The sequence below is a fragment of the Babylonia areolata genome, chromosome 28 (genome assembly GCF_041734735.1).
Source record: "Babylonia areolata isolate BAREFJ2019XMU chromosome 28, ASM4173473v1, whole genome shotgun sequence".
NCBI lineage: Eukaryota > Metazoa > Mollusca > Gastropoda > Neogastropoda > Buccinidae > Babylonia > Babylonia areolata.
This window is the reverse complement of record NC_134903.1, coordinates 18,261,285-18,273,784: the sequence shown is the minus strand read 5'-3', so window position 1 is coordinate 18,273,784 and position 12,500 is coordinate 18,261,285. Positions and strand designations below refer to the sequence as shown.

The 12,500-nt window shown below is 45.0% G+C and overlaps 1 protein-coding gene across 1 annotated transcript in view; it reads left to right on the top strand.

The window, feature by feature from the left end:
- Window positions 1-10,199, top strand: part of LOC143301720 (retinal guanylyl cyclase 1-like) — a 17,394-nt gene extending 7,195 nt beyond the window's left edge. Inside the window, exons 2-6 of the mRNA XM_076616104.1 lie at window positions 3,078-3,288; window positions 6,236-6,367; window positions 7,138-7,249; window positions 8,215-8,313; window positions 10,086-10,199. Of these exons, the coding sequence (XP_076472219.1) occupies window positions 3,078-3,288; window positions 6,236-6,367; window positions 7,138-7,249; window positions 8,215-8,313; window positions 10,086-10,192 (661 nt within the window). The 3' untranslated portion in view covers window positions 10,193-10,199. The remainder of the gene's footprint in view (window positions 1-3,077; window positions 3,289-6,235; window positions 6,368-7,137; window positions 7,250-8,214; window positions 8,314-10,085) is intronic.
- The last annotated feature ends 2,301 nt before the right edge of the window (window positions 10,200-12,500 follow it).

Sequence of the window (12,500 nt, the reverse complement as noted above, 5' to 3'; positions counted from 1 at the left end):
CACACACTGCAGGTAATAACTAGTATTCTTAATGTAAAAACAGAAAGAATTAAGAAACATTATTTGAATATAATTATAAACATAGCCTACTATACTGCACATTGATTATAATAGACAGATAAGATAAAAAGAAAAAAGAAAAAAAAGAGATGAAGTCATATACAACTAACAAGTCATACTAACAATCCCGGTTGACAGGACAAACAGCATGTATACATTATACATTATCAACTGCGTTGTATCTACGTGTGCACTTAACGCAAGGATGCACATGGATCGACTGTTAAAACTGTAGACGCTCCTATCTTGTGTCGTCTGTAATTTTAGGCATACTTGTTCTTCGATGACTTCTATTCAATTCTGTGTCGGCAGCCATTGAAGTGTAAAGGGGGATGTACGGGTTTGATTGAATGTACAGGATGCTGTCAAGTCTCAGATTTAGCGAATCAGTGAAGACTAATTATCTCCAATTGAAATAAAAAGAAAAGAAAAGAAGTGATTGGAAGTATTATGGGATACATCGGATCTTTTCTACACCCAGAGAGCTAATGGTTGGAAAGTGAGGGAGGATGGAAGAAGAAGATCGACTGAATCTTTCATGTGTAAAAGAAATTGGGCTCAATACAGGCTTTCTTGAAATCCATTTATTATTATTATTATTATTATTCTTGTTCTTATTGTTGTTGTTGTCGTTGTTGTTTCTTTTATTTTTCAATTCTGCCCAGTTGACGAAACAAACCATGGAAAAAGAATGATAATTGAAAAATCTTGAAAATAACAGAAGAAGCATAATACAAATACAAAAAAACAATAACAAAACAAACAAAATGACAATGAGAAAATCTAAAGAAGAAGAAAAGACACGGATGAGAAGAATAACTGGAATAAATCCACCAACAATAACAAGATAATGAAAAGAACAGTTATTACATTATAACACAAGTAGGCGCGCTCACACACACACACACACACACACACACACACACACACACGCACGCACGCACGCACGCACGCACACACACACACACAATTTCGTTTGATTGCTTGCTTGTTCTGTCACACAGTTATTGAACTTCTTATTCATCATAGCATGGCAGCAAGTAGTCTAGATATAAGTCAAGGTTTGCAAAGGACTGCGAGCAGGTTTCTTGAAGGTTTCTTTCGTTTTTTACTTGAATGCAGATATTTCTGGAATTTGACTACCTGTTTTGGGAAGCATATTCCATTCTTTGCTTCCACTGAAGAAGAAAAAGGGGGCGGAGGAGATGGAGGAGGAGGAGGGAGAGAAGAAGAAGGGGGTGTTGATAGAAAGAAAAGGTAGGGGGGAGACAGACAGAGAGAGAGAGAGAGAGAGAGAGAAACTGAAACTGAAAAAAATGTTTTAATGCCATTGACATTACAGTCCTATTGGCATGGGACACCTCAGAAATAATCGTTTAGCAACAAACAAACAAACAAAACAAAAACAGCAAGGATACATAATCAAAGTCGCAGCAATAACTAAGTAAAGAAAATCACAAGGTCTGTTGAAAGACAATAAAAAACAACAACAACATATATCATGCATCGAAAACGGTTTTACCCACGCTCGACAAACTCCTGGGCGTGCTCAACCGAAAAGAAAAGTATGACAAAGAAAAGTAAACCTATGCATATTCAGTCAGTTTGCACTTTCTCCGTGCGTAAATATTACAAAAAGATACAAGTGTCGGCTTCTTTGAGGAGAGAGAGAGAGGGAGAGAGAGAGAGAGAGAGAGAGAGACGCAAAATGCGAAAGTTATGACCGTGCCGAATCGTTTCAAGGCATTGTTAAATTGTTAAATGAATAACGCTACATTGTCCAAAACAATTTCATTCCTGGATGACACAAGCAAAAAATTGAAACTAAAGTGACATGGACTACAATAAAACAGGTTGAGAGAGGGACAGAGAGAAAAAGAGAGAGAGAAAAGGGGAGATTATGTAACTTAATGGATAATGATTGTTTCATTTCCGTGCACCAGAATCGTGATAATCATTGATACTGCTCATCCCCCGTTCCAATCTCTTACCTGTCACTCGTCCATTTCAGTTTTGTTCTGTTTTTTTGTGTTTATATATATATATATATATATATATATATATATATATATATATATATATATATATATATATATATGTATATATATATCGCTGATATCTCGACATTCAATTCTCTTTGGCTTTTCTCTAGGCTTTTTTCTTTCTTTGTTTCTTTCTATCTTGTTCTTGTTATCATTTTGACATATGTATATTGAAAAGAAGACAGTTGTCTGCTTTTGGATTGCATACTGTTTTTTAATATACATATATTTTCAAAATGATCAAAACTGGTTGTCATTATTGTGTCAACATTGCATACATTTACGTCATTAATAATTTCTTCCTCCTCGTGTTGTGTTGTTTTTTCTCCTTCTCTTCTTCTTCTTCTTCTCTTCCTGTTCCTGCTCTTCCTCCTGATCATTATCATATTCTTCTTTTTGTTATCTTTATTGTCTTGATTTAAAAAAAAAAAATGTTATGCTTATAATCAATACGTACCACAAACTTCACTGCACTTAAATCATCATCATAGATAATAATGTTATTCTGATTCAAAGCTGATGTCAGTGTACTTTTATGTAATCTTTTTAAATGTTCAAACATGTGCTTGTGTTGATATTGTGAAATATTTACATTATAAATTGGAATGTAACTATTTTGTCATCTCTTTTTCTCTTGACCACGTTTCTCTGAAAATACGTTGTCTGTCAACAATGCCAAATTTGGATTAAAAATAGCGAGGAAAAATAAATCTTTACAGTCATACCAATAGATAGGTTGTAAGTCTTCCGGATTAAACCGTAAATCCGGATAATGAACAGTATCTGTTTCGTTGAGACTCCTGATTAAGAAACTTTAATAATTAGGCTCTTCCCAGTTGTTGCCGGAACATATGTTTGACTTTGAAGACGGAATGATATCGTTTTCAAACATCAACAACATCATCATCAGCATCAGCATCAGCAGCAGCAGCAACAACAACATGAAAGCCATCCCACCCCTTGTTCCCTCCCCAGGTACGCCCGCTCTCTAGAAAAGAAGACGGAAGAGCTGGACGAGGAGCGGGAGAAGACGGAGAGGTTGCTGTACCAGATGCTGCCCCCGGTCATCGCCGACCAGCTCAAGTGTCGCTCGTCCATGCTGGCAGAGTCCTTCGACTCCACCTCCATCTACTTCTCCGACATCGTCGACTTCACCTTCATCTCCGCCCACACTACCCCCATGCAGGTGAGGGCTAGGGTTCTTATTGTTGTTGTTGTTGTTCTTGTTGCTTTTTAGGTTGATTATAATAGTAATGATAATGATGATAGTGATAACAATAATATCCAGGCTTATATAGCTCAGAATGGGGCTCACCGCGCTTTACAGTGAAATATACAAATCTAAGACTTAGTGACGTAAGAATATGCAAAAAAAAAAAAAAAAAAAAAAAGTTAATAAAGCAACATAGTCTCACATCCCATTGGCTAAAATATACATAAATTTACATACTTCAGACTAAGTGACATAATATGTAAATCAACACCGGCAATATCACAGTCTGACATCACGTAGGCAGGCCCGATTCACAGCAAAATATAACACATCACATTCACCTTGGTCACACATGCACCAAGGAACCAGGCTTCACAGAACCACACCAAAAATCCTTCTCCCCCTCCTCTTCCTTCTCACCCTCCTCCTCCTCCTCTCCTTCTCCTCTTCCTCCTCCCCCTCCTCTTCCTCCTCCCCCCTCTTCTTCTTCTCCCCTTCCTCCTCCTCCCCTCCTCTTCCTCCTCCCCCTCCTCCTTTCGACTCTGCATAGGCAGCACCGTCGCTCTCCATCTTCACGATCCCCCAACTCCGCCCATCTGCCGCACACAATACTCCTGCACACCATACCTCCCAAACGCCTTCGCTCTTCCCCACTTTCTCCCCCCACTCCCCTTCTCCTCCTCCTCCTCCCCCACCTCTTCCTCCTCCCCCTCCTTCTCCCCTTCTCTTCCTCCTCCTCCCCCACCTCTTCCTCCTCCCCCTCCTCCTTCTCCCCATCTCCGCCTCCTCCTCACCCTCCTCTTCCTCCTCCCCCTCCTCCTTCTCCCCATCTCCGCCTCCTCCTCACCTACCTCTTCCTCCTCCCCCTCCTCCTTCTCCCCATCTCCTCCTCCTCCTCACCTACCTCTTCCTCCTCCCCCTCCTCCTTCTCCCCCTCTCCTCCTCCTCCTCACCTACCTCTTCCTCCTCCCCCTCCTCCTTCTCCCCATCTCCTCCTCCTCCTCACCTACCTCTTCCTCCTCCCCCTCCTCCTTCTCCCCATCTCCTCCTCCTCCTCACCTACCTCTTCCTCCTCCCCCTCCTCCTTCTCCCCATCTCCTCCTCCTCCTCACCCTCCTCTTCCTCCTCCCCCCTCCTCCTTCTCCCCTTCTCCTCCTCCTCCTCCCCCTCCTCTTCCTCCCCCACATCTTTTTCCTCCTCGTCCCCCACCTCTTCCTCCTCCTCCTCCCCCATCTCTTCCTCCTTCTTCCCTTCTCCTCTTCCTCCTCCCCCTCCTCCTGCTCCTTCTACTTCCTCCTGTCTTCTCCACCTCTTTGTTCTGTAGCTGTGTGCCATTGATGATAGGCCGTGCCTGCTGATGAGCAATATTTGGAGCAGACTGGAAAAGGACATCTCTTTCCTACGATTTATTCACCTTTTGTTTTTTTTTCTCAAGGCCTGACAAAGCGCGTTGGGTTACGCTGCTGGTCAGGCGTCTGCTTGGCAGATGTGGTGTAGCGTATATGGATTTGTCCGAATGCAGTGACGCCTCCTTGAGCTACTGAAACTGAAACTTTCCGACGTTGATTGTCAAACCGAACGTCTTGGATGCTTCGGAGCATAAGCAAGAAGTCATTAGGTGACCGAGTTACTGTCTGGTCGACCCACCAACAAGCTAGGTAGCTAGCTAGCCAGCGGACTGACTGACTGACTGACAAAGCGACTGACTGGCTAGCTAGTTAGCTGACTAACTGACTGATGGACTGACCGTCTTACTGTCTGACCAACTGACAATCCAACTGATTAACTGACTGGGCTAACTACCCGACTAACCCACCCCACTCACTCACTCACTTACCCACTTCCCTCCCTCTTTCTCCTCCCAATGTGGAGTGATGGCCTAGAGGTAACGCGTCCGCCTAGGAAGCGAGAAAATCTGAGCGCGCTGGTTCGAATCACGGCTCGGCCGCCGATATTTTCTTCCCCTCCACTAGACCTTGAGTGGTGGTCTGGACGCTAGTCATTCGGATGAGACGATAAACCGAGGTCCCGTGTGCAGCATGCACTTCGCGCACGTAAAAGAACCCACGGCAACAAGAGGGTTGTTCCTGGCAAAATTCTATAGAAAAATCCACTTCGACAGGGAAAACAAATGAAACTGCACGCAGGAAAAAAAATACAAAAAAAATGGGTGGCGCTGTATTATAGCGACGCGCTCTCCCTGGGGAGAGCAGCCCGAATTTCACACAGAGAAATCTGTTGTGATAAAAAAGAAATACAAATACAAATACTTCACCCCTTCTTGCCTCCGCCTCCCTTATCCTCCCCCTCCGCCTCCCGTCTCCCCCATCCCCAACCTTCGTCACCCTACCTGTGTTGACCAGCACCCTAGGTTTCTGCAAAAGCCACGCACCTGCTCTTTAGTCCCCTCCTTTAGTTGTGGTGTGGTGCAGCGTGTATGGTCCAGTCCACACTCTCGGACACCCGAAATTTGAAAACTGAACCTGACACTGTACCGTACTCCGTGCAGGAGGTAGGTGGCAGAACGGTTAAGACGCTCAGCTGCTAATACAGAGAGTCCGTGAGGGTGTGGGTTCGAAACCTGCTCTCGCCCTTTCTCCCAAGTTTGACTGGAAAATCCAACTGAGCGTCTAGTCTTTCGGATGAGACGATAAACCGAGGGTCCTGTATGCTAGCAACGCACTTGGCGCACTGTAAAAGAACCCTTGGCAACAGAGAGTGCTGTCGTCAGCAAAATGATGTGAAAAGAAATCCACTCTGATAGATACATAAATCAATACGCATGCACTCAAGGCCTGACAAAGCGCGTTGGTTTACGCTGCTGGTCAGGCGTCTGCCTAGCTGATGTGGTGTAGCGTGTATGGATTTGTCCGAACGCAGTGACGCCTCCTTGAGAAACTGAAACTTGGAAACTGTGCAGGTTGTGGACCTACTGAACACGCTGTACTCCATCTTCGATTCTCACATCGACGTGTACGACGTGTACAAGGTGGAGACCATTGGCGATGCCTATATGGTGGCCAGCGGGGTGCCTCACCGGAATGGCACCAAGGTGCGGTGTGTGTGTGTGTGTGGGTGGAGGAGGGGGGGATCGGGGGTGGAGGAGGGGTTGGAGATTGGGGTTTGGGGTAGTAGGGAGGAGGAGTAGGGAAAAGGGGGTGGTGGTGGTGGTGGTGGTGGGCAAGGTGAACGTGGGTGTTTGGTGGGGGGGAAGGCGTTGTGTGTGTGTGTGTGTGTGTGTGTGTGTGTAGAGTGATGGTGTTGGTGGTGGTGGCTTTTGGAAGTCAAGGGGGTTGTATGATGGTAGATGGGGTGTGATGTTGGGGATGAATGCGAAATATGAATACAGAGAGAGAGAGAGAGAGAGAGCACGTTTGTTCTTTCATGTATGTCCTACGTCATTTTGTTTGTCCTTGTGAAAATCAGAATATATCTTGGCAATTAAAAATAAAACGAAAAACAAAGAAAGAAAAAAAAAGAAGAAGTAAAAACAACTCCTCTTTGTGTTTTAGATAAGCTTTTATTTGATCTTGACTTAGTTTTCCTCTTGAGAAATGTTTACTTTCTTTCCTGCCTTCTTTCTTTCTTTCCTGCCTTACTTTCTTGCTTCCTTCCCTGTGTCATTCACACACCCACACTCTAACTCTCTTTATTGCTCATTTTCTTTTCCTGCACGGAACGGGTGTTCAGAACAATGTGTTGGACATTTCAAGAGCTTTCGGTCCTGGTTTTCGGCAGCAACCAACACGACCCCTTGCAGTCCGCTCCATTGTGAAGAGGGTAGTGTGGTATGATTGATTGGTTGATTGATTGTGTGGACAGCACGCCCAGGAGATAGCCACCATGGCCCTGGACCTGCTGGCAGCTGTCAAACAGGTGCACACACCGGCATTAAGCAAGGGGCACCTGGAGGTCCGCATTGGTTTGAACTCAGGTAAACAACAACAACAAAGGGAAACATCTTTGAAACAGATAGACAGCTAACGTCATAAAACAACAACAACAACAACAACAACACCCAGCCAACCAAACAGCCAACTAACTAAGCAAGCAAGCAAGCAAACAAGCGAACAACCAAAGCACCAACCATATCAACCAACCCAACAAGGAAGTTACTTTTCACCACAATGTACCACATCTACCGCCATCCTTCCAGTTCTCCTCCTTGTTGTCGTTATCATCGTCGACATCGTCATTATCACCAAGTGTCATCGACATGCCCTTTCTCAACATCCTTAAAACCTGCTGCTGGCAATAACTTGGGCATTGTTATCACCATTGTGGTTATCACTGCCACTGTCAGCAGTACCATCCTCCCTAACCACAACCCCCTAAAAGTAGTATCCTCCTCCTCATCATCATCGTCACCACCACCACCACCACTACCACCAACAGTGCCACAGCTATAATCGTCGTCGTTGTCATCAGCATTATCATCATTATCTACATCAGCATCGTCCACCACCGCGACAACAATGATATCATTATCATCACCACCACCACCACCGCCAGTGCCACACCCATAATCATCATCGTCGTCGCCGTCGTCATCACCATCGTCACCATCATTGCAATCTTCACCATCATTATCATCACCATCTTCAGCATCCTCATCACCACCACCACCACCACCACCATCATCATCACCCTCATCATAACCACCACCATCATAACCATTACCACCACCACCACCACCACCACCATCATCATCATCACCACCACCACCATTACCATATCACCACTAAAACCACCACCACCACCACCACCATCATTATCATCATCACCATGATAACCACCACCACCACCAGCATCATCAGCATCACCACCATTATCATCATCACCATCACCACCAGTACCATCATCACTTTCACAGCTGTGTGTGTGTGTGTGTGCCGGCAGGTCCGTGTGTGGCGGGGGTGGTAGGGTCCAAGATGCCACGCTACTGTCTGTTCGGGGACACCGTCAACACGGCGTCCAGGATGGAGACCTCCTCTGAACGTACGTCACTTCTCTCCTCTAGATAGGTAGTTAGATAGGTAGGTAGGTAGGTAGATACGTAGATAGATAGGCAGTGATATATAGATATAGCCTTAAAAACAGACAGATAGACAGATAGATAGATACTTATATCGATAGATAGATAGATCGATCAATATATAGATTGATAGATAGGTAGATAGATAATAGGTAGGTAGATACATAGATGTAGCATTAGAAAAGATAAATAGACAGATAGATAAATAGATAGATGGATATCTGGATAGATAGATGATAGGTAGATAAGTAGATAGATAGATAGATAGATGTAGCATTACAAAAGAGATATATATATATATATATATATATATATATATATATATATATATATATATATATATATAGAGAGAGAGAGAGAGAGACTTAGAAACAGACAGATAGACAGGTAAATAGATAGATAAATATATATATATATATATATATATATATATATAGATTCAGAGAGAGATAGAGAGAAAGAGAGGGAGAATGACTGACTGACTGTATGAATGAATGGATGAATGAATGGATGGATGGTTTATTCATTAAAGGCCAAAGCCCCTGAATGAAGAGTTATGTAACAGCATAACGATACCGTCACACAAGAGATGAAGGTATACAATCTGTCATGGTCACGGTGTCTCTCTTTATCCAAATGCACGATATCTAAAAAAAAAAAATAAAAAAAAAGCATAGAATTTTTCACCACCTTTTGATTAGCAAGAGAGACAGATACATAGGTTTGTGGCATGAGGGAGAAAGGGGGAGAGAGAGAGAGAGAGAGGGGCCAGGGGGAACGGAGTAGGGTCAAGCATAATATCTTATTTCCCATGACATTGTACATGTGTAAAAAAAAAATAATGAAAGTATTGCTGCTACATCCACGACTTCTACCGCTGCTGCTACTGCTGCTACTAGTACTACTACTACTACTGTTTCTGCTACTGTTGCTACCAAATCTTTCACTACTGCTATCTTTCTGTCTGGGTTAGTGGGCTGTGGTTCCCATGTTAGACCGTATTCGAGTGGACTTTTTAAGTTTAGGCCTGTGAACTTTTTTAGCCTGCCATGTTGGCAGCCACACTACTACTACTACTACTACTACTACTACTACTACTACTACTACTACGACCACTACTACGACGACGACATTACGCCCACTACTACGACTACTATCCTTCCAGAGACAAGTAACAGACAGACAGACAGACAGACAAAAGATGAGAGAAACAGGTACAAAGAAACAAACAGACAGACAGACACAAGACAGGCTGAGAGAAAAAAGACAGACAGACAGACAGACAGATAGGCAGACAGACAGACAGAGAAAAAAAAGAGGTAAATACACACTTGCACGAACGTACGGAAACATCTACATACGTGAGCACACACACACAGACAAACACACACACGCCACACACACACACACACACACACACACACACACACACACACACACACACACACACACACACCGAGGATGACCGACAGACCGACATAAAAAAAAGAAAAAAAAAAAAAGAAATGCGAATCTCCTGTATGCCGCGTTTGATAACCATACACAATCACACACACACACACACACACACACACACACACACACACACACACACACACACACACACACACACACACACACACACACACACACATCACACACGTACATACATTGGAACGGCTTACCAACAGAACCAAAACGAAGCAGACTCCCGAATAAGGTAAAATGTAATGCCTTTTTGTGTCTCTTATGACAGCCATGAGAATCCACATCAGCAAGGCCATGAAGGAGCTGCTGGACCAGTCCCAGCTCTTCAACATCCAGCCTCGTGGGAAACACATCGATGTCAAGGTGAGCTGGTGACCATGGTGATGATGATGGTGGTGGTGGTGATGATGATGAGATAATGATGATGGTGATGATGATGGTGGTGGTGATGATGACGATGCTGGTGGTGATGATGATGGTGGTGGTGGTGATGATGATGGTGGTGGTGATGATGATGGTGGTGGTGGTGATGATGATGGTGGTGGTGATGATGACGATGCTGGTGGTGATGATGATGGTGGTGGTGGTGATGATGATGGTGGTGGTGATGATGATGGTGGTGGTGATGTTGTTGATGGTGGTGGCGGCGATGATGATGATGATGGTGGTGGTGATGATGATAATGGTGGTGGTAATGATGGTGATGATGATGGTGGTGGTGATGATAATGATGACGATGGTGGTGGTGATGATGATGGTGGTGGCGGTGATGATAATAATGGTGATAATGGTGGTGGTGGTAATGATGATGATGGTGGTGGTGATGATGGTAGTGGTGGCAGTGATGATGATGGTGGTGGCGGCGATGATGATAATGGTGGTGGTGGTGATGATGATGACGATGGTGGCATTGATGATGATGGTGGTGGTGGTGGCGATGATGGTGATAATGATGGTGGTGGTGATGATGATGATGGTGGTGGTGATGATGATGGTGGTGGTGATGATGATGATGGTGGTGGTGATGATGACGATGGTGGTGGTGATGATGGTGATGGTGGCGGTGATGATGACGATGGTGGTGATGATGATGGTGATGGTGGTGATGGTGTTACTGAAGGCGATGGCGGTGATGATGATGACAATGATGATGGTGATGGCGGCGAAGAGGATGACGATAATGGTGCTGTGAGGAGGATGGTGATGATAATGATTATAATGATGAAGGTGACAGTGGTGGTGGTGGTGATAATGGAGAGAATGATGATGCTGATGATGATGACGACGATTACGACGACGATGGTGGTGGTGGTGGAAGTAATGGTGATAGCGATGTTGATGAAAATAACAAAACAAAACAAATAAACATGACCAAAACCTCCAATAAACAAGTGAACAAACATTAACAAGCCCACACCCACCCCAACGCTACCAACAAGCGCCCCCCCACCCCCCACCCCCACCCCCTGCACCCTCCCCCCACACACTAACACACACACCAAACCCACCCCTCCAAACCCAACACAAAAACACACATAATATATATTCTTTGACGCTCTCAGTATTGCGAAATACCAAAGCTTCTGGAACATCCGACACACACACACACACATACATACACACACACACACACACACACACACACACACACACACACACACACACCCCATAGCTATACCTTTTCACAAACGTCGTCAGCGGGTTGCACTGTTGTCACAACACCGACGGAGACAAATGAGCGGAACAAGAGGTGGAAAGCAATACGAGGTCTATTTCTGGCACCTGCCATTATTGGCAAAGTTTGGGGATAAAACAAAACTACAACGTGGAAGGGCGTGTCTTCGTTTTTTTGTTCTCCGACACAGGGAGGGGGGGGGAGAGAGAAAGAGAGAGAGAGAGAGAGGGGGGGGGGAGGTGAGGGGGAGGGGGGCGGAGAGAAGGCGAGAGAGAGAGATAAAGAGCGGAGAGAGATGGGGGATATAGGAGAGAGAGAGAGAGAGAGAAGAAGAAGAAGAGAAGAGAGGGAGAGAGAGAGACAGAGAGAGAGGTGAGGAAGAGAGAAGGGAGAGAGAGAGGGGGTGGGGGGATCGGGGGGGGGGGGGGAGAGGGAAAGAGAGAAGGAGGGAAAGATAAAGAACACACAGAGACAGAGAGGGAGGGGGGGGGGATATAGAATGAGAGAGAGAGAGAGAAGAAGAAGAAGAAGAAGAGACGGGGAGAGAGAGAGAGGGACGCACACAGAAAGAGAGGTGTAGAAGAGGGAGAGAGAGGAGGGGGTGGGGAGTGAGGGGGAGGAGAAGAGGGAAAGAGGAGGGAGATATAAAGAGCAAAGAGAGAGAGAGGGGGGGGATATAGGAGAGAGAGAGAAGGAGAGAGACAGAGACAGGGAGAGAGAGAAAGAGAGGTGAAGAAGAGGGAGAGAGAAGGAAGAGAGAGAGGGGGAAGTGAGACAGGCAGAGAGAGAGAGAGAGAGAGGAAGGGGAGGGGAAGAGAGAGTTAGAGAAAGGGAAAGAGCGGAATGAGACACAGAGAGAAGGCGAGAGAGGGAGGGACAGAGATGAGACCGACCGACAGACAGACAGACAGACAGAAAGACAGGACAGAGCAGGCAGAGATCATAATTGTAGGTCAGCATCTGTGCATGTGTGCGCGCGCGCAGGTGTGTGCATGTATATTCATGTGT